The 19,482-nt window shown below is 36.8% G+C and overlaps 2 protein-coding genes across 2 annotated transcripts in view; one reads left to right on the plus strand and one right to left on the minus strand.

Annotated features, from left to right (window-relative positions):
• ezh2 (enhancer of zeste 2 polycomb repressive complex 2 subunit) overlaps positions 1-1,944 on the plus strand; it is a 70,481-nt gene extending 68,537 nt beyond the window's left edge. Inside the window, exons 19-20 of the mRNA XM_087987229.1 lie at positions 553-637; positions 1,663-1,944. Of these exons, the coding sequence (XP_087843355.1) occupies positions 553-637; positions 1,663-1,723 (146 nt within the window). The 3' untranslated portion in view covers positions 1,724-1,944. The remainder of the gene's footprint in view (positions 1-552; positions 638-1,662) is intronic.
• Positions 1,945-2,848: 904 nt separating this feature from the next.
• The window catches only part of cul1b (cullin 1b), a 130,114-nt gene continuing 113,480 nt past the window's right edge, over positions 2,849-19,482 (minus strand). Inside the window, exons 14-22 of the mRNA XM_043690138.2 lie at positions 19,111-19,228; positions 18,667-18,743; positions 18,422-18,553; positions 16,393-16,485; positions 16,013-16,060; positions 15,844-15,926; positions 15,656-15,761; positions 6,422-6,535; positions 2,849-3,487 (exon numbers count right to left, since the gene is read on the minus strand). Of these exons, the coding sequence (XP_043546073.1) occupies positions 3,407-3,487; positions 6,422-6,535; positions 15,656-15,761; positions 15,844-15,926; positions 16,013-16,060; positions 16,393-16,485; positions 18,422-18,553; positions 18,667-18,743; positions 19,111-19,228 (852 nt within the window). The 3' untranslated portion in view covers positions 2,849-3,406. The remainder of the gene's footprint in view (positions 3,488-6,421; positions 6,536-15,655; positions 15,762-15,843; positions 15,927-16,012; positions 16,061-16,392; positions 16,486-18,421; positions 18,554-18,666; positions 18,744-19,110; positions 19,229-19,482) is intronic.

The raw sequence follows: 19,482 nt of genomic DNA on the forward strand, positions 1-19,482 counted from the left end.
GACTGGTGAAGTAACAACATAGAACTGCTTGTGTTCGATAAACCGGGTTAAGCGATCCAACAACCAACAGATCAGATCAAAGTTGATTCAGTGGATGTATCTATGGCAGACTGTTTTCTTAAACTAGTCTGTAGTTACCTCTACACACCTTTTTGTGTAAGCCCACAGATATTTGGAAGGATGGCTTGAGGGTTATTTGGACTTCTATTGTCCAAGCTACGTATTCCTTTTGTCATTTTTGTACAATAGAGTAGCTTGCAAGGCCATTTCATAGGGCATTTAATAGTCAATCATATTGAAGTAGTTTTGTGGATTGAGTGATGTATATTGGCCAGGGCACTCCACTGTAGCTCCTCTTTAACTCTTGGGAGGGAATTGAAATCTTTTACCAAAAGATGGCATCCTCAATAGTGTGAAGACTGTCATCCTTTTTGTTTTGAGCCCTGAGGTTGGATTTGAATCTGAAACTTGGTGACTCAGACCAGCTGAGTCATGGTTGGCACTAATCTAGAATTTATCCAAATATGTTTCATATATTTACCTTTATTTTAGTAATGATGGTGAATGGAGACCATAGAATTGGTATCTTTGCCAAAAGAGCAATCCAGACTGGAGAAGAATTATTCTTTGACTACAGGTATGAACTTTCTTATTTTGCAGTACAAATGTTTGGGAGAACAGGATTTGTTTCATGTTTTTGACAAAATGTTCTGATTGTATTCATATCTTAGAGCATTGCTAGAGTCATAAGATCAAATGATGAATGCGCAGTATTAAAGCAAAATAATTTTGAAATTGGTTCATCTGTGTAAATTTAGTTTTTCCAATATTTCAGATGCAGTGATCCCCAAGTCACTGATAAGTAGGAATAAATCTTAGTATCACAACCCTCAAAACAGGATTTTTCTTGAAGAATTTCTGTTGACTGTCACTCATTACTACCAGCTTCACTTTTTTAAAGAGCTGGTGACCTGAATAATTCAAACATTAAGTTGCATATCAAAATGGTTCAGTGTAAACTATCTGGTCAAGTTAAGCATTGTCCTGGAAGGTTATGGAAGTGTCAATAGTGGCAGAAATATAGAACATTGGAACTGTTCTTCATTAAACTTCTGTCAAAACTGTATACTTGTAGTTGTGTATATTGTAATTTTGACAATATACATCTGGATTGTTAGATAATGCAAATGAAGGAAGCCAGAGGTGTTACTGTGCGGTTATGCTTATTGTATAACATAAGAAATAAGAGCAGGTTCCTTGGGCCTACTACACTATACAAAATCAGGACTGATCTGATTGAGGCTTTAGTGCTGCATAACCACCAAAAATCTACACAATTGGACCTTTGAATATATTCAATGAACCAATCCTTTGTGGAATAGTGTTCCAAACATAAATTACCTTCGAAAAATGTTTCTTCCTCTTTGTCTGAATTTTGAAACAACTCGAACTTTTGGATTTCTCACATTTACCTTTAGTTAGATGACTAAAACATGAATCTAACACCATGGTATTTTTGTCTAACACAGTTGGAGACTAATGAAGTAACATCAAGAGATGATCACAAAACTGAAGGGTGTAGAGTTCATGAACAATTTTCAGTGTTTGGAAAATTGCTGCTGCACATTTTGACTGAATTGATCACTTTTTTTATTTTTCTAGGTACAGTCAAGCTGATGCCCTTAAGTATGTTGGTATAGAGAGAGAAATGGAAATCCCATGAAATTAAACTGCCTCAGTTATAGGCAGCTGCTTTTATATTTCAGGATTTCTATGTACTGTATGGAAACATATTTAAACAACTCTGGTTGATTAAAACTACTGTGACAATAATTTATACTGTAAAAATGAATCATTTTTCAAAAGCTGCCAGTTTTATACCTACTTTTACTATACACCAGTATGGTGAGCTGTTGGTGCAATTATCAATAAAAAAGAACTTGAATTTTCATGAGATTTCAAATATTGCTGTTTTGGTTTGACATGGAAATAAATAATGAGGGATTCCTGATGAAGGGCTCCTGCTCGAAATGTTGATTGTCCTGCTCCTCCGATGCTGCTGGACCTGCTGTGCTTTTCCAATACCACTCTAATCTTGATGAAAGTATAACAGCCCACTTTCAAGCATTTGTGCAATGTGAAACATCTAAGCTCATAGCTTTGTATAAATGGATTCTTGAACCTCACAGCTAATGAGCTCTTTAACATGTGGAGCAAGGTCCCCTTGCTCCTGTACACTTCTCAAAGCATTGAATTATATGCCACTTGTCTGACCACCCCACTAATATCTGCCAGCAGTCAGCTCTCCAGATATGACCAATTTTCTAATCTGCAAACTTAATCTTGCTCATTTGTTATGGTAATTTAAACAGCAAGGGTCAATGAGCTTTACAGAACCTTAACAGAAAGAGACCCTTTCTTTCTTGGCATCAAGCTAATTTTGGATCTAAATAGAGAAAGGTGAATTCCTCCTTATGGGGGAAATGATATTTTGTAGGCATAGAATTCATAAGGTCTAATCACTAATCAATACTGACTTCAAACTTTTAATTGTTGAGAATGCAGCCATACTGTTTTTTTTAAGTTACATCAGCCACCAATTTAAATGCTGAATAAACAAGTGGAAAGAATTAATAGGACATGTGCAGTAAATCTTTCTATTCCATTAACTGATTCAAAAATGGGCTATTAAAAATTGGTAAACAAGGTGATTGAGCATTTAGCATTTTTAAGTAATAACTAACTGAGTACATTATAATGTAGAAACAATGAAACCAATGTTAATCTATCCAACTTGCACCTTACAATCTAAACTTTTTAACCCCACCAAATTAAGTATTAAATCAAGTCATTATTTACAGAAATCATTAAATTTTATTTATCACACATTAAAAAATGAACCACACTATACAAATGGTTTTTCTCATAGCAGATAATGCAGATTACACATTTTTCTAAAGGGCTCGTTCAAATTCACTAGTATGCTTTTGGAAAGTGCTGCCAACATTGCATTCATAAATTAGTTTTTCCCTGCTGCCCCTTACATTCAGAGCAGTGGTGGCCATGTATAGCTGAAGTAAGGTTTTTAAATGCAGATAGGCAGTAGCATGCAACCCCTATGCAGAAGATTCAATTCTTTTATCATTTTACTGTATTAAGGTTAGGGGTTTCTTTTGATATTTACATATTGAAATGTAGCAATCCTGAGAACAGTTCTGTAAAGTAAATGTGACTGGCTGGTGGTTTCCACTCTTTTACTGGAGGTCCAGCAGGCAGCAGACTGGCTGCAATGGAGTTCAAGAATGCAATCTTTTACATTCCCATCTTTATCACAAAACTAATAGCATTCTCTGTATTCAAAGCCAGCATGTCTTAGGAATGAAGTTTTATTTGGACACTTATAATATTAAGCCAAATAACTGTATGTGTCCTTCTCCCCATCCACACGCTCCAAATACTCCTTTTCTATCAGTATGTCGATGCATTTCTGCAAAGGAAAAATTAGGATAATCAGGTTTTTGCAAAGTTTTTATATTTTACACATTAAACAGGGTACCTGACAATACAAATGTGCAGAGAATCAACTCTAACTTCTAGTTGCCTTTCCAACAATTGATCTAGTACCACAGGTTAGCAGTAATTCATGGTATACAGTCAAGCAACTGTTGGAATTCTTCTGGTTCAAGTGGTGGAGACATTTTACCACATACATTGGTGGACAAATAGAAGATTTGTGTCATTCTGCCAGGCTATCATAAATAGCTCAACAGCTCAGTTCCACAAAATCAAACACAACAAATGTCAAAACTAGAAAACAAAGTAAAATACTAAAAGTACTCAGCAATTTGGATGGAGTCTAAGAAGAGAAAAGCATTTAGCATTTCAGGTCTCAGCAGATTCTGGAAATTTAGCTTCCCTTCTCCACAAATGTTGCCTGGACATGTTGAATAGTTTCCCTTTGTTCTGTTTTGGCACAGCTTTCCATCTGATCTTGTGCAATTTAACAGTTCTTTTGAAATATTACTTTCTACATCTTTTGCACTGATAACACAACTGATATTCTAATTCAGTTGTGCCAAATTATACTGCAAATCTAAGTCTCAATCATAAATGATTAAATTGGTCAATATGCAAAGATTTGAGGATCAAAGCCAAAACTTTGGCTAATCTAGTTCAACAATTTGCCAACTTCCAGTGATAGTTAAAATATGCTGTATGACTAGCCAACCAATGGAATATTCAAAGATTGCTTTCTCAGAATAATTTTTAAAAGTTACCAACACAACACAGGAGATGTGCATGACAGGAGAGAGGCACCTATCCACTCCACCCTCTCCTCCCTGACCTATCACCTTCATCTTCTCCCCTACTCACCCACTGTACTCTATGCTACTCTCTCCCCACCCCCACCCTCCCCGAGCTTATCTTCAGGCTCACTGCCTTTATTCCTGATGAAGGGCTTTTGCCCGAAACGTCGATTTCAAAGCTCCTTAGATGCTGCCTGAACTGCTGTGCTCTTCCAGCACCACTAATTCAGATGTGCACGACAGCTGAGTGACCAACTTTGTTAATTCTATCAATAGTTTACAGACTAAATATGTAGGATGGCCAGTCTTACCAATGAATGCTTAAAAGGACAAAATAAATTGTGATCTTAATATAAGGAGTGAAATCCTTTGGTCAGCTCTGGATGCACTCAATCTTATGTTGTATATTTTATTTACCATGATTGGATGTTTTACAGAGTCTTCAGAAAATTTAGCAAAGTGCAAAAAAATAGATTTGGTTGGCTTCATTAAATATTTAGCAGATCAATATCAGATTCACTGGAATCTGAATTACTAGCCTTGGGCTTCTAATATCAGCAAGTTACTTTTTCTTTCTTTATAGGTGTTCTCATTTCAGCCAGTAATACACTATTTTGCTCTTCTTTTCATCCCTATTGAAGATGGTGATTGATATATGGGCGTGCGATTTTGGGGATGTCAACAACACTTTGGGACTGCTAAAGAGACAGCATCACACATAATTTGTTACCTGAACTGGTCCATAAAATACTTGCCTTATCCATGGAAACAAAAGCAAATCAATTTTATTTACTTCTGTCCTTGGTTAGCAACTTTATCAATTTTATTTTGTGGTGAATATTCACAATGGCACAGAGATATGTGGCAGAGGATTTAGAAAACATTGACATTTTGATTTGTGGCCCTTTGAGAATCACATAATAATGCAGTACAAAAAACGGCCACTCGCTCCATTAATTCTTCCTCCGTCATAAATGGGGATGTTTGCTGCTGATGATCAGTGCCCATCACAGCCATTCTTATACTGAAGTTGTCCAAAGACAAAACCAGGGTGAGAGAATCCAACTAATTCCTTATGACAAATTCATTAGAATTCTTTGAGGAGATAACAAGCACGATAATTAAAGGGAAAATAGTTGATGTAATGTGTTTAGATTTCCAAACGGCATTCAAAAAGATACTGCAGTAAGCCTTTTTAATAAGAGAACTCAAAAGTCTTGCGTGTAGTATATTAGCATGGCAACCTGTGACTACTGAAGAGCCTCCTGATCAGTGCCAGAATGACAATTACTTACAATATGAATTAATGATTAAGATGAGGGAAGTGAATGAATTCTTCATAAAGTTACTAATGATAAAAATAAGTGGGAAGGCAAGTGGAATTTTCTACCATAGGAGTATAATAGGGCTGGTAAGTAGATGCAAGGATGAGACAGACCAATATTTCATCAGTCAGAGAATCAACATGCACGGGGAAAAGGTAAGAAAGGAAATTTGAGGATTATCAGATCAGCCATGATCTCATTGAATGACACAGCAGACCTGATGGACCAAATGGCCTACTTCTGCTCCTGTCTTATACATTGCTTCAACATCTCAAAGCCATGGAATGACCATAACCCTTAAATCACTATGAATTTTCTATAAAAATCCAAGCCTGATTTAGAAGCAAATTAATTTTAAGCATCACCTCCTGTGTGACAGCTATCTAATGTGACTAACAGATTAAGAATGTTGTTTCTGAAGCCAACCTTTTATACAACGTAACTTGTATTCATAATTTTTGCCATCTCTGAAAACACTAATAATGCAAAAACTTAAATTTACTTCATAAAATTTCTATACCTAATTACACAACCCCCTTTTAAAATCACCAAACAATTCTATCTAAGAAAAAACTTTCAAGAGTTTGAAAAACAAGTTGGAAAGTGTGCAGTTTAATGTGTTTTTCAAGTCATCAATAACAAGTGTGTGTTCCTTTAAGTAAGGCAATCGCACAAAAGGCAGAAGAAAAACTGTCATAATTTTCCACTTTGGCTGTCCTTGTAGATAATACTTAATTTAAAAAAATTAATGTAAAAGATTAGCTGTATGCAAGTATCTGGTTAACGTACCTTAATAACTGGAACCCTGGGTTTGAATCTGGACGAGAGTTGGTTCAGTACCTCTGCCAGTAATTGCTGATGTTTCAGAACTTTTCTCATCTTCATTATTCGTACAATTGCGGCCTTAGTGATATAATGAATATAAAAGAATAAAGGGATTAAACCACTTGTTCCTAGGTTTGGCTGCTGATTAAAACCGTAGAATGATTAAGTGACAAAGATGCTTTTTCTTCCCCAAGCTCAACATAGTTGTACCATGCACAAACTCTTTTCCTTTGAGTATTTACAAAATTTCCTTTTGGAAGTTGGTTTGTTTTGCCAATTATTGTCATTATTAATGTGCTTTGATTTTGCTTGGCGGATTTAAGTTTGAAGGGGTCTGAGAAAAGGAATTAATTTTAAACTTTGTGGACAAAGCAGGAGTAGTTCTTTAAAAAGAGGTTATTGCAAGTTCACATTGGAGATTAGATTGTCTTATTTTAAAACAAGGTGTATGGAAGTCACATGGTGATAACTGCTTATTTTGCTGTAGACCACAATGGGACTGGTTTGGAAAAGTACTATTTTATCTGGGTAGGTTAGAGGAAAGCCTGCTAAGAACAAGTTGAGCAGAAGGAAAACTTGCTATAAGCTGCCCAGCTGATCTCTAATTTCTCAAAAAAAAATCCTCCACATAAATTCAGGATGAACTTATTTTGTTTTTTGAAAGAATAATTGAAAAAAACAAAGTTTATTTTTCTTGAGCGAGCTGTTTCTTCAAGACTCCAGAGATGACTATGCATGATCAATAACTTCACTACAAAAGTGAACTTCACTACATTGCACAATCAACAATGTCATGGCAAAAGTTAGAACAAGAAAGCCACAGAATTTGACACATTCCACACTTCATTCTTTTGATACAAAGAAAAATCCATCAGCTAGCATTTTGACAGATCCATAGAGATTCTTTTCTTTTCCTGAAGAGGATAGTTATAGGACTAAGCATTTATGCTTTTATGTTACTAAGTGTGTTATTAACTAACTAATTAATGCATTTTTATTTCAAGAAGTTTGTTTTGATAACTCCATAATTTCGTTTATCAAAAAACCTAGTTGGTAGATCATGATTAAAACCTGATGGGGATTATTTCGTTTGGTTAATCGAATGCTGGATAATCATTGTTCCTCTGTATAAGGTATTTACTTGGTTACTTTGATACTGAATATAGTATTTTTATTGGATGTTACAACCCAGGGAGTAATGGGACTAGAAAGATGGTGCCCTTTCCCAGTCTCTGTGATTACTGTTCTCACTTCTCATCCATTTATTTATTCTATCCAAAGTTTTTCCTCATTTTAGATAAGAGATTAGGCATGTTCCCTCCTTTTATGTGGCATACATGGGCAATTTCAGGTTACTTGACAGAGGAACTTTCTCAGTAGACCATATGCCTCGATGTGACCATTGGTCAAGAAGATCAAGGCTAATATTCTGTCATTGCCCATCTTTCTTTTCTGCCCTTTACCCATTTCCAAAAATAAAAAGCCCTGATATACCTTTAGTATACTTGGTGTTGAGCAAACACATCCCTGCATGAGAAAAGTTCTTACCTAAAGAGCTGACCCATTACCCTAAGACTATGGCCATTTCAGTCTGAGGAAGCAATATCTCAATGTCTATCCTGCAAACCCACTAAAAGTTTTATGCTATTGAACAAGAACACTCTTTGTTCTTCTGAATTCTAAAGGATATCACTCAATTTCTTCTTATAAGATAGCACCCTCCCTCAGGAATAAACTTAGAGACAGGGTGCAATCAAAATAAATGGATTTTTCCTTTGATAAGGAGACTAAAACTACATGTTACTCCAGTTGTACTTTCACTAAAACACAAGGAATTTTATTCGCCTTTATTTTATTCCAACATCTTTGAAATTAATAAGTTGCTGCTATGAGTAATATACAAACACCCTTAAGTAACATTTACTTAAAGTCCTGGCAACATTCTTGTAGATTTCTTCTGCACTCTTTCCAGTTTAATAACATCCTTCTTATAGCAAGGTGATCAAAACTGAACACAATACTCCAAGTGCAGTCTCAGTAGTGTCCTGTACAACTGCAACACAACTTCCCAACTTCTGTACTCAATGCCCTGACTGATGAAGGCCAGTGTGCCAAAAGCCTTCTTCACTGCCCTGTCTACCTGGGACTCCACTTCCAGAGAACTGTGCACCCGAACCCCAGGGTCCCTCTGTTCCTCTACACTCCTTAAGGCCCTATCATTCACCATGAAACTCCTACTTGATGTGACTTTTCAAAATGCAAGACCTCACACTTATCTGTATTAAACACCATTTGTCATTCCTCGGCCCAGTTCCCCAGCTGATCAAGGTCCTTCAACATTTTCTGATAATCTTCCTCATTGTCCACAATACTGCCTTTTAGTGTCATCTGCAAACTCACTAATCATGCCTCATACATTCTCATCCAAATCATTGATATAGATAACAATCCGCAATGGGCGCAGTACCGACCTGAGGCACATTATTAGTCACAGGCCTCCAACATCACAGACGTCCTTCCATTATTACCCTCTGCTTCCTACCATCAAGCCAATTGTGTATCCAATTTGTCAACTCCCCCTGGATTCCATGTGATCTAACCTTCCAGAGCAACCTACCATGTGGAACCTTATCAAAGGCCTTACTAAAATCCATATAGACCGTGTCTACTGCCCTGCCCTCATCAACCTTCCTGGTCACTTCAAAGAAATCTAACAGTTTTGTGAGGCATGATCTCCCACACACAAAGCCATGCTGACTACTCCTAAATCAAACCCTGTCTTTCCAAATGCATGTACATCTTATCCCTCAAGTTACTTACCTATCACAGATGTTAAGCCTATAGTTCTCCGGTTTCTTTTTGCAGCCCTTCTTGAATAAGGGTACAACATTTGCTACCCTCCAGTCTTCCAGGACCTCACCAGTGGCTAATGATGATGCAAACATAGCCAGGGTCTCTGCAATTTCTTCACTAGCCTTTTGCAGGGATCTTGGATACATCTGGTCAGGAGCAGGAGATTTATCCATCTTTACACATTCTAATATGTCTAACACCTCCTCTACTGTGACATGGACTGTCCCTAAGATATCACCACTAATTTCCCCAAGTTCCCAAGTGTTCTAACAGTTTACATAACTAGGTAAGTATTTCCCCCTAAATACTTGTTTTTGAAACAAAACAGATAAACCGATGGAACAAACAGAACTAATCAATTACAATTTGATAGTCATTACAAGTGAAGGCTATAATATGACAAACTGGGACTTGAATCATGAAAGACATGTAGAGAGGACGGAAAGCTAGGAAACACTGAGAGAAGGCTCTATTATTACTTATTAGGGTAAAACAAGGATATAGCAGTAGTTTTGCTGAAGATGAAGAATACTTCTGGGAGTTATGTACAGTCTAATAGTCAAAAAGATTCAACAATAATTGTTGGGGAGCTCATAGAATATTTTCGGGATACTTTCTTTGAAGAACATAGGATTAATTTATCTCAGTGAAGGTGCCCCAGGTTGTGGCAATCATAATATTATTAAATTTGCATTCAGTTTTGGGAAAGAGCAGGTCCAAGACTTTTAAAATAATTGGTCATTGTTTAGTCATAATTTATCAAACGTGTAATTATGAAAGCTAAAGTGAGCTGACAAATTAGAACATTACAACAGAAAAAAATACAAGGGATACTCCATTGCGTATTAAATAAAATTTAAAAAGAGTATCAAAAAGAAAAAATACCTCATCATTGCACAAAGATCTTGGCATGTCTCAAAATAAGATAGATACAAAAAATAGTAAAGTATGACTAAAGAGATTATCAAAAGGGGAAAAAACATTGAGTGAGAGGGAACAGCAAATATGTACGTACCTTTCGGAGTGTAAAAACCACAGGAAAGCAATAGTTGGGTACATTAAGTACCCTATTCTTAATTGTGATATGAGTAGTGTAAATGGCACAGACAACAGAAAATCCTTGAACTTTATTCGAGAGTGTTTTTTTTTAAAAAATGCCAACACAAAACAAGACCAATCAGAAGGGTCATAATTCTAGATGAAGCTGAGCAAATGAATAAAGCTGCACTGGGTGACTGTTTTGGAAATAGGTGACCATAAAACAGTTAGATTTAGTATTATGATGGAGAAAAGAACACGAATACAAGTTCTAAACTGGGGAAATAATAAATTTTACAGGGTGATCCATAAGCTATTAAAAGAAAAACATAGCTCAACACAGTAGAAAGCATTCAAAAACAAGATTGACTATTGGTACAGTGTAGGCATGTCCCCACAATCGAAAAGGGTGATATTGTTAAATCGTGAGATCACCTGATATCTACAAGCATAAAGCAGGAAATGAAAGCTTATGACAGTCACAAACATCTTAATGCTGCAGAAAGCCTAGAAAAAAACAAAGTATGAGGTGGAGAGAAAATGGAAATTAGGAAAGTAAAGAGTGGACAGGGAAATACATTACATTATCCTTGGTTTTACTTGCCAAAGATTTTTACCAATATATTAAGAGCAAGAGGATAACTAAGGAAAGGATAAGGCCCGCCAGATATACATAGGCACTTATGCATTGACTCAGATGATGTGGATAGGCATCTCAATGAGTATTTATCTGTCTTCACCAAAGAGAGGATCAATGCAGACATCGGAGTTAAAGTGTAGCATAAAATATTAGATATTATAAGTATGAGAGGGACCGACATTCTTATTTAAAAAGGATGTGAAGGATTGGCTGAATAGGCCAGTTGGTCTGAATTTGGTATTGGGTAAATTATTGAAATCAATTCCGAGAGACAGATTAAACCATCATTTAGAAAAACACAAATTAGGGTTGATCAGAGATGGCTCTGGAAAGAAGTGATGATTAGGCTACAGCCGGAATTTAGGAGAGAGTTCTGGTCATCAAATTCAGGACATAATGAAGTCAGTATGGTTTCATCATGGGGAGGTCATGCCAGACAAATGTTAAGAATTCTTTGAGGAGGTAATGAGCAGGTTATGGACAGCCAATGGATGTTACTTGGACTTTCAGAAGGCCTTTGACAACGTGCTGCACAGGAGGTTGTTGAGTAAGATAAGGGGCCATGGTGGTAGAGACAAGGTACTATCATGGATCCTTTTCAAGATGGCAGCTGGTGACTAGTGGTGTTTCACAAGGGTCAGTGTTAGGACCACAACTTTTCACTTTGATCTAGATGAAGGAACTGAGGGCATTCTGGCTAAGTTTGCAGATGAGACAAAGATAGGTGGAGGGGCAGCTAGTATTGAGGAGGTGGGGAGACTGAAGAAGGATCAAACAGATTAGGGAGTGGGCAAAGAAGTGGCAGATGGAATACAACATAGGAAAGTGTGAGATCGTGCACTTTGGTAAGAAAAATAGAGGCATAGAATCTTCAAAAATTTGAAGTGAAAAAAAGACTTGAGAGTCCTAATCCAGGATTCTCTTACTGTAAACTTGCAGGTTGAGTCAGTAGTTAGGAAGGCAAATACAATGTTGGCATTTATTTAGAGAGGACTAGAATATAAAAGGGATGTATTTCTGAGGCTTTAGAAGGTTCTGGTCAGACCACATTTAGAGTATTGTAAGTAATTGTGGGCCCCATATCTCAGAAAGGGTGTACTAGCTCTGGAGCGGGTCCAGAGGAGGTTCATGAGAATGATCCCAGGAATGAAAGACTTAACATGGGGGAACGTTGGAGGACTCTGGGTCTATACTCAATGGAATTTAGAAGAATGAGGGGGGATTAATTAAAACTTACAGAATACTGAACAGCCTGGACAGAGTGGACCTTGAGAAGACCTTTTAGAACAGTTTTGAGGAGAAACTTCTTCAGCCAGACAGTGGTGAATCTATGCCATAGAAGGCTGTGGAGGCCAGGTCACTGAGTATATTTAAGATAGACAGTTAGGTTCATGATTGTTGAGGGGATCAAATGTTACAGGGAGAATAGAATTGAGACACTTATCAACCATGATCGAATGGTGGAGCAGACTTGATGGGCTGAGTGGCCTAATTTCTGCTCCTTGGGGTTATGGTCTTATAATTGCTCTAGAGAGAGAATAGAAGAGATATTCAAGAATGTTGCCATTTAGTGATGACGAAAAAAAAATGGATAGGCTAGCATTGTGTTCTGTAGTATAGAAGAGTCTAAGAGACGACTGGTGAACAAAAATATGACAGACCTAGGTAGGGTAGACAGGAAAGACCTGTTTCCCCTCTTAGAGGGCTCAATTACCAGGTGGCGCATGTTCAATTTGTACAAGGGTTGGAAGGAATAGGGAGAGAAAAAAAAAATTGCCCAGTTGTGGGCAACTAGATTCACTGCCCAGATTTGTGGTGAAGACAGAAACTTTCAATTCATTTAAAAAGGTAGCTAGATCTACAACTGAAGTGAGGACCAGCTCCTGTAAAGTGGGATTAGAATAAGTAACAAGTTTCTCTTTTTGGCTAATGTAGACATAATGGGTTGAATGGTGTCTTTTCTATACTTTTTCTATGGTTCTACTGAAGAAAGATAGCCAAAAATTTTTTAAAAAGTAAGAATTTCTATATTTAAACATGAAAATGGTTTACAAAATGAGCATTGGTCCTAAGTAATTGAGAAATTAATAATGGAAAATAAGGAGACAGGAGATAGGAAATGAATTAAATAGGTATTACGTAACAACCTTCATGATAAAGGACACAAGTAATAGGCAAGATGTAGGTGTTGATCAGGAAAAGAATGAGCGAGCAGTGAAGGAACTTATATAGTCACAAGGTGAGTGATATTGAACAAATTGTTGGAGTTGACAGCGACAAGTTCCCTGGTCCTAAGGGGCTTCATCCTATAGCCTTAAAAGAACTGACTAGTGAAACAGTTGAAGAGTTGATTCTAATTTTACAAAGTACACAAGAATTGGAAAGGTTTAATAAGTTGAAAAATAGTAAATGTGAATCCTTTATTTAACAAGGGAGGGGACAAAGAAAGCAGGAAACCATTGGCTAATGTTAGAAGCTATTATTAAATCGGTAATAGCAGGGCACTGAGAAAAACTCAAGATACTCAGGCAGAATCAACATGGTTTGTAAAAGGAAATTATGGTCACCCAATTTATTGAACTAAACTTCATTTCCAGAAGGCATTAGATGAAGCTAAAGATTGGCATGGACAAAAGGTTAGGCAAGGTAATAAAAACAGTAGACATAGAAGAGTCATTTTCAGGTTGGCAACATGTAATGAACGAAATGCCACAGGGATCAGTGCTGGGTGCAGGCCAGTCAGGAAAGGAGAGTAAATGTCTGAATGTAAAAAAGATATGATTGATGGTTTCAGCAGCAGAAGAACTGAGGCAGGGGCCCAGATAAGCAATATTCAAGAAAAATAAAACAGAAAACACCAGAAATACTGCCAAGAACCTGACAACTTCTGCAGAAAAAGCAGCACAGTTAGCATTTCGGATCTATAATCTTTCATCTTGTTTTATCTGCTTTCATTTAGATTTCCACCATCCACAGTATTCTGCTTTTGTACAAGTGAGTTTTCAACACTACGTAAGAGTTTTTTTTAAACTACAAAGACATACCACGATTAAACGTTTTTACTAAGTGAGGGTAACTGTACTCTGAACATTCCCTGACTGCAGAAATACACAGCTTCACAAATGTTGTCTCACTGAAAGACAGATTTAGTCTGCTATTTAGAAGATTCAAGATCCTACATGAAGATCCCCAGCCAGTTTATTTATGCTATTTGCCCCAACTTCAAGGGCCAAGAAAACACACACAAATGTCTAGGCAAACAAATGTAAACTCCCCTAAGGAAAAAAAAATCAAGAGTATAAACTTAAGACAACACTATGAGACAGCTAAAATGTGTACAATATTGATCAACCTAAACTTTTTCAAATTCAAGCTTCAAAAGCTTTTACTGAGCAAAAATCTACATTATAAAAGTTGCTACAGGTTTGCAGCAAATGATGAGGGGGCCAGGTAAAAGCAATAAAGGAAAAAAAAATTAAAATTGCTTTTCATGTATAAGTTAGAAGCACTAAAAGCATACAGCAAACAAAAAACTCAAAACTCAAGGAGGGATGGGAGGCGGAATATGAAGGAGAAATAATGGATGCAGTTGAGAGAAATATTGAACTATAGACATGTAATTTTTGGACCTGTTTAAACCTTTATCCACATTGAATTTAAGATTGTCACATGGTTTGGAAAATGACTGTGCATGTCCATTGTTTATCACCTGAATTTATAAGGTGTGTGGGGTACCTACAGAAAAGGTGCAAAAAAGACCTGGTTTCCACTTAATTACACCACCTTAATCCTACGCCTAACCAACAACATGACCTCGCCTTATATCCTCCAACCTTATAATGTCCCAGGGAACATTTCCAATGACTTCCACCCTTAAGCAATCAACATTCCTAGCAATGCACAACAATACAAGTATTCTTTTAATTTTAAATGTTCTTAAACCATTTAAGGCCAGAGACTAAAAGGATCTCTCCAAAGTGAAATGTGTCACACTGTTCCATTGAGTGTACCCTAACACCTTTTAGATTTTCTAAAGGTGGAAATCCTTTTAGATTTCTATTTAATTGGCATTGTTAATGGTAGATCTGGTATCAAGGTGTCCATATTAACTGGGTGTCCATTGGGATAATTTACTTTGAAAAATTATAATTTTGGCCACACAAGGTAGGATGATTTGTAAAATATTTAAACATTTTTTTCCACAAACTTCCATAAAGTGATGATAAAATTACTAAGTGTCACCTTCTCTCGTACTGCTGATACAGAACTTAAACTGAAAATTGCGTAAAAACAAGAACGTGCAGAGAAACTTTAGAGGGAAATCTAAAATGGAATCTTTAACCCACCTGCTAATGCAAGTACTGCATAAGTGTCAGTAACAAAATCAAAACAAAAACGTATTGGTAAAAAATTTGCAAACAAATTTTGCAATTAATATAAAAAGAGCAAGAAATGTGAAAATGGGGAATATGGTCTGCGTTAAGTGACATATTTCTCTACAGAAATCTGCAATATAAACTAACCAAAACATTCCTGCAGTTTTGAAATGAAATTATTCATCTTTTCTAGAAATACACAGCTACTATTGTAAAATAAACAAATTGCTATCGCAATGTGAGCTACTGACAAGTACAAGATGAGCATGAAAGAGCTCAAAGAGGGCCTACCTGAATCAACAACTTTCTATCTTCTTCTATGTTTTTGTGTGTGGTCTCTTGTTCTTGCTTCTGTTCAGTCTTCATCGGCACATTAATGTTCACTCTCAGCTTTTTACTACAGAAAAACAAATCAGTTTAGGAAACATGATTCAAACATGCTGGACAAATCTGGCTTTTACTACTTCAACAACACTTACTTTTTGTACCCTAGGTACAGTTTGATTAATGTGTCAGGTTTCATCTCTATTTCATCCACATTTGCACTTTCATCTTCCAAAACCTAAATTTTAAAAATAAACTGATCAAAACAAGTCATGTATTTTGATTATTCAATGACTTGCCTTTGATCAAGAAATTAGCACTTACCAGCAGTTTGGACTTCAGCAATATCTGTAAAACTTGTACCAATATGTCCTGGAATTAAGATTAAAATGTTACTACAATTTCAAGTTTGTAGCTAAAAACTTTCTCCTACCCTGAACAAAGTAATGTTCATCAATGGCAACTACTCAGAGATCAAGAAATTTGATTAATTACATCTACTGACCACCATCAAGAAACAACTGACTTACATATAATACAGCCACTTTTATTGGTATTATACAATGCAACCACTTTTACTTGCTATTATACCAAGTTTTTTACAATCTTGTTCTTTGTCTAAGGGCTATGCAAATAAAATTTTCTATTCTTGTTTGATTAAACAAAGGTCATTAGAATAGCAAATTTTATCACTCTGCTCTTACCATTTTGATTTGAGTGCTGTCTGTTAGTTGCTGAACAGTGTAGGCATCCTCTGTGTTATACTGAAGCAGGATTGCCATCTGGAATGTGGATGCCTTTGAAAAGAAAAGTAGACAGTTACACCATGAGGAGGAGCCAAGCAAACATCTGCCATTCTACTCCAAGATAAATGGGAGGAAAATGTACCATACTTTACATGATTTTCACAGCCTCCCCATGACCCCTCACGAGGGTCGGGGGGGGGGCGTGGTGGCCAGGTCAGATTGGGGGGACGGGGTTGGACAGGGTTGGGGGTAAGTGAGGAGCGAGCGCTCGTGTGCGGTGTGCTGCTGCCTAGTCTCCTGCTAAGGCAAGTGCTCGCTATGTCAATCCCATTGAACTGATTTTGGGGAAGGATGTGAGAGGCTTCAGCAATGCTGCAGGTCCCTTACACACATGTGTGTGTCTGCTCAGAAACAAATCATAAGACAGAGAGAGGGAGCAAAGCAGGCAGAGCAAGGAAAAATGAAACTTCAGAAAACTCCAAGCCCAGAGGAGAGGCATTGAATCAAATTAATCGAATAATCAATTATCCGAACGAAATACCGCCCGCCCATCTTATTTGGAAACCAGAGGTTCCTCTGTACTCAAGGGGAAAATCAAAAGGGCAAAAAGGAGATGAGACAGCTTTGGCAAATTGGCTCAAGGAGAATGCAACTGGATTCTACATATGCAGTAAGGACCAAAGAGTAATGAGGGAAGGAATAGGATACCTAAAGATAAGCAAGACTGTTTATGCATGGAACCGCAGGAGATGGGCGAGATACTAAATGAGTATTTTGCATCAATGGTTATTGTGGAGAAGGATATGCAACCTAGATAATGTGGGGAAATAAATAGTGTTATCTTGAAATGTGTCCATATTACAGAGGTGGCAGCACTGGACATCTTAAAATGCAGAAAGGTGGATAAATTCCTGGGACTTGATCACCTGTACTCTATACCTTTGTGAGAAGCTAAGGAAGTGATTGCTGGGCCCCTTGCTGGGATATTTGTATCACAGGTGAGGTACCAGATGACTGGAGGTCGGCTAAATTGGTTCCATTATTGTATGTATACACCTAGGTGTCTGTGTTTTTGTACATGCAAAAGTCATTAAAGGTGGCAGGATAGGTACAAACTGCATGTTTTCTAGGCTTCGTTAATAGAGTTATAGTATAGAAGCAGGGAGGTTATGTGGATGGACTAGAATACTCATTAATCTCAACTGTAGTGCTGCATACAGTTTTGGGCATGCACACAGATTAGGAAGGATATGATACACAGGAAAGAATGCAGGAAACTTAAATCAGAATGGCTCAGGGAATGAGAAACCTCAATTGAAAGTAGATTGGAGAAATTAAGACTGTTTTCCCCGTGGAGGTGAAGGCCAAGAGGAAGTTTCCAAAATCATGAGGAGTCTGGACAAAAGTAGACAGGGCAAAACAAGTCTCACTTTTCAGAGGATTAAGAACCAGACTGCACAGACAGTTTTGTAAAAGAAGGAATTGCGAGATGAGAAAAAATGTGAGATAAGAAAGTAGTTTGGGTCTGGAAATGTATTATAAAAATAAAGCCTTACATAGAATTGTGATGAAATCAGGTTCAATAAAGGCAATGGACATTACATGAATATTTGAATAGGAACAATGTACACAATCACAGGAGAAGATAGGTAATTGGTGGAAATGCTCAAAGCTAATGCTGATGCAATATACAGAATGGCCTCCTTCTGCACAATGATTCGAGGGATTCCTGATGCACATATAATGAAACCTACAAGAGCATATATGCTTCTCAGCAATTACATTTCATTCTACCCTTCTTAATCTAAAACAATATCACCAGAAAAATGGCATTCTCCACAAGCTTTAAAAACTTGAAACTAATTATCCTTCATGTGTTTTATAAATATCTTTACACACAGTACAAAATAAACTTTTGTTAATGACACCAAACACATTTGTTTTTGCTGTTAAAAATGGATTCTTTCTTTACAGTTACACATCTTACCTGTAAAGTATATCTGTTCTTAAAGCAATTCGTAACTAGTTCCCCTTTAGACAACTGATAAAGCCATGTCAATTTCCGCCCACTGTGTCGACTGGCATAGAATGCTGTGAATCTCTGATAACTGCGTTCCAACTGCAGTAACACAAAGCTGATGTTTATTCAATGAATTTTATTAACTTCTATTACGAAGCATGACTACCTTGTAATAGCATGTAAAATAAACAGCAAACACAGCTCAAATTTACCTCAGATGGGAGTGCAAACGTGCATGATTGCTGAAAGGGCCAAGAACCGGAGCTCAAAACCTGAATACTGAAATCCACTAAAGAAGAAGGTTAAAAAGAAATCATTTTTCAAAATATTTTTATTTGTTGAATCAAAACATCAAACCACATTACAGGTTGAAATGAACAAGCAAAATTACAAAGAAATGTTACAGAAGTCGTAGACCCTGAAATCCCTCATGGGATGTTAATATACATTTAAAATATATGACTGAAACACCACTCTACTATATCACAGAAGGAGTAATCCCACTTAATATAAATGGTCACCCAACCACCAAACAAATCTGTGTGTGAATTCTACACATGTCGAGAGACTACACTGCTCTTTTTAAGGAAAAACTTATGAGTTTTTGGTTGCATTATTAGAAAGACACTGCATGCATTCCTTCAAGTTATACTTACAATCAAGTGGCTCAGAATTAGATAGATGCTTTTTGAATTGTTCATTCAGATCTTTGCTCACACCAATATCCTGAAACATTCGCTGGAGTTTAGAGGTATACTCAAAGCCACAGGCTTGCTGAAATATGTAGAAAAAAGTTCATTGCGGAACTGCAATTCAACACAAGTGTCTTCGTTAAATGTTGACTAAAATGTCTTTTGGGCAATTCTACTTATTCTGTAGAAATGCTATTAACATTGAAGCCCTATTAAGTTCAACTCATTACAATTATTCTCAAGGTTGCTGCATTCTTAAACAAGATGCCAGATTATAGCAGTGAGAATTTTCTCAACCAAAGAATCGTGCTACAGAAAAACAAACGTCATACCACA

The sequence above is a fragment of the Chiloscyllium plagiosum genome, unplaced genomic scaffold (genome assembly GCF_037043375.1).
Source record: "Chiloscyllium plagiosum isolate Xiang-an unplaced genomic scaffold, Cpla_swu_hap1 HiC_scaffold_5, whole genome shotgun sequence".
NCBI lineage: Eukaryota > Metazoa > Chordata > Chondrichthyes > Orectolobiformes > Hemiscylliidae > Chiloscyllium > Chiloscyllium plagiosum.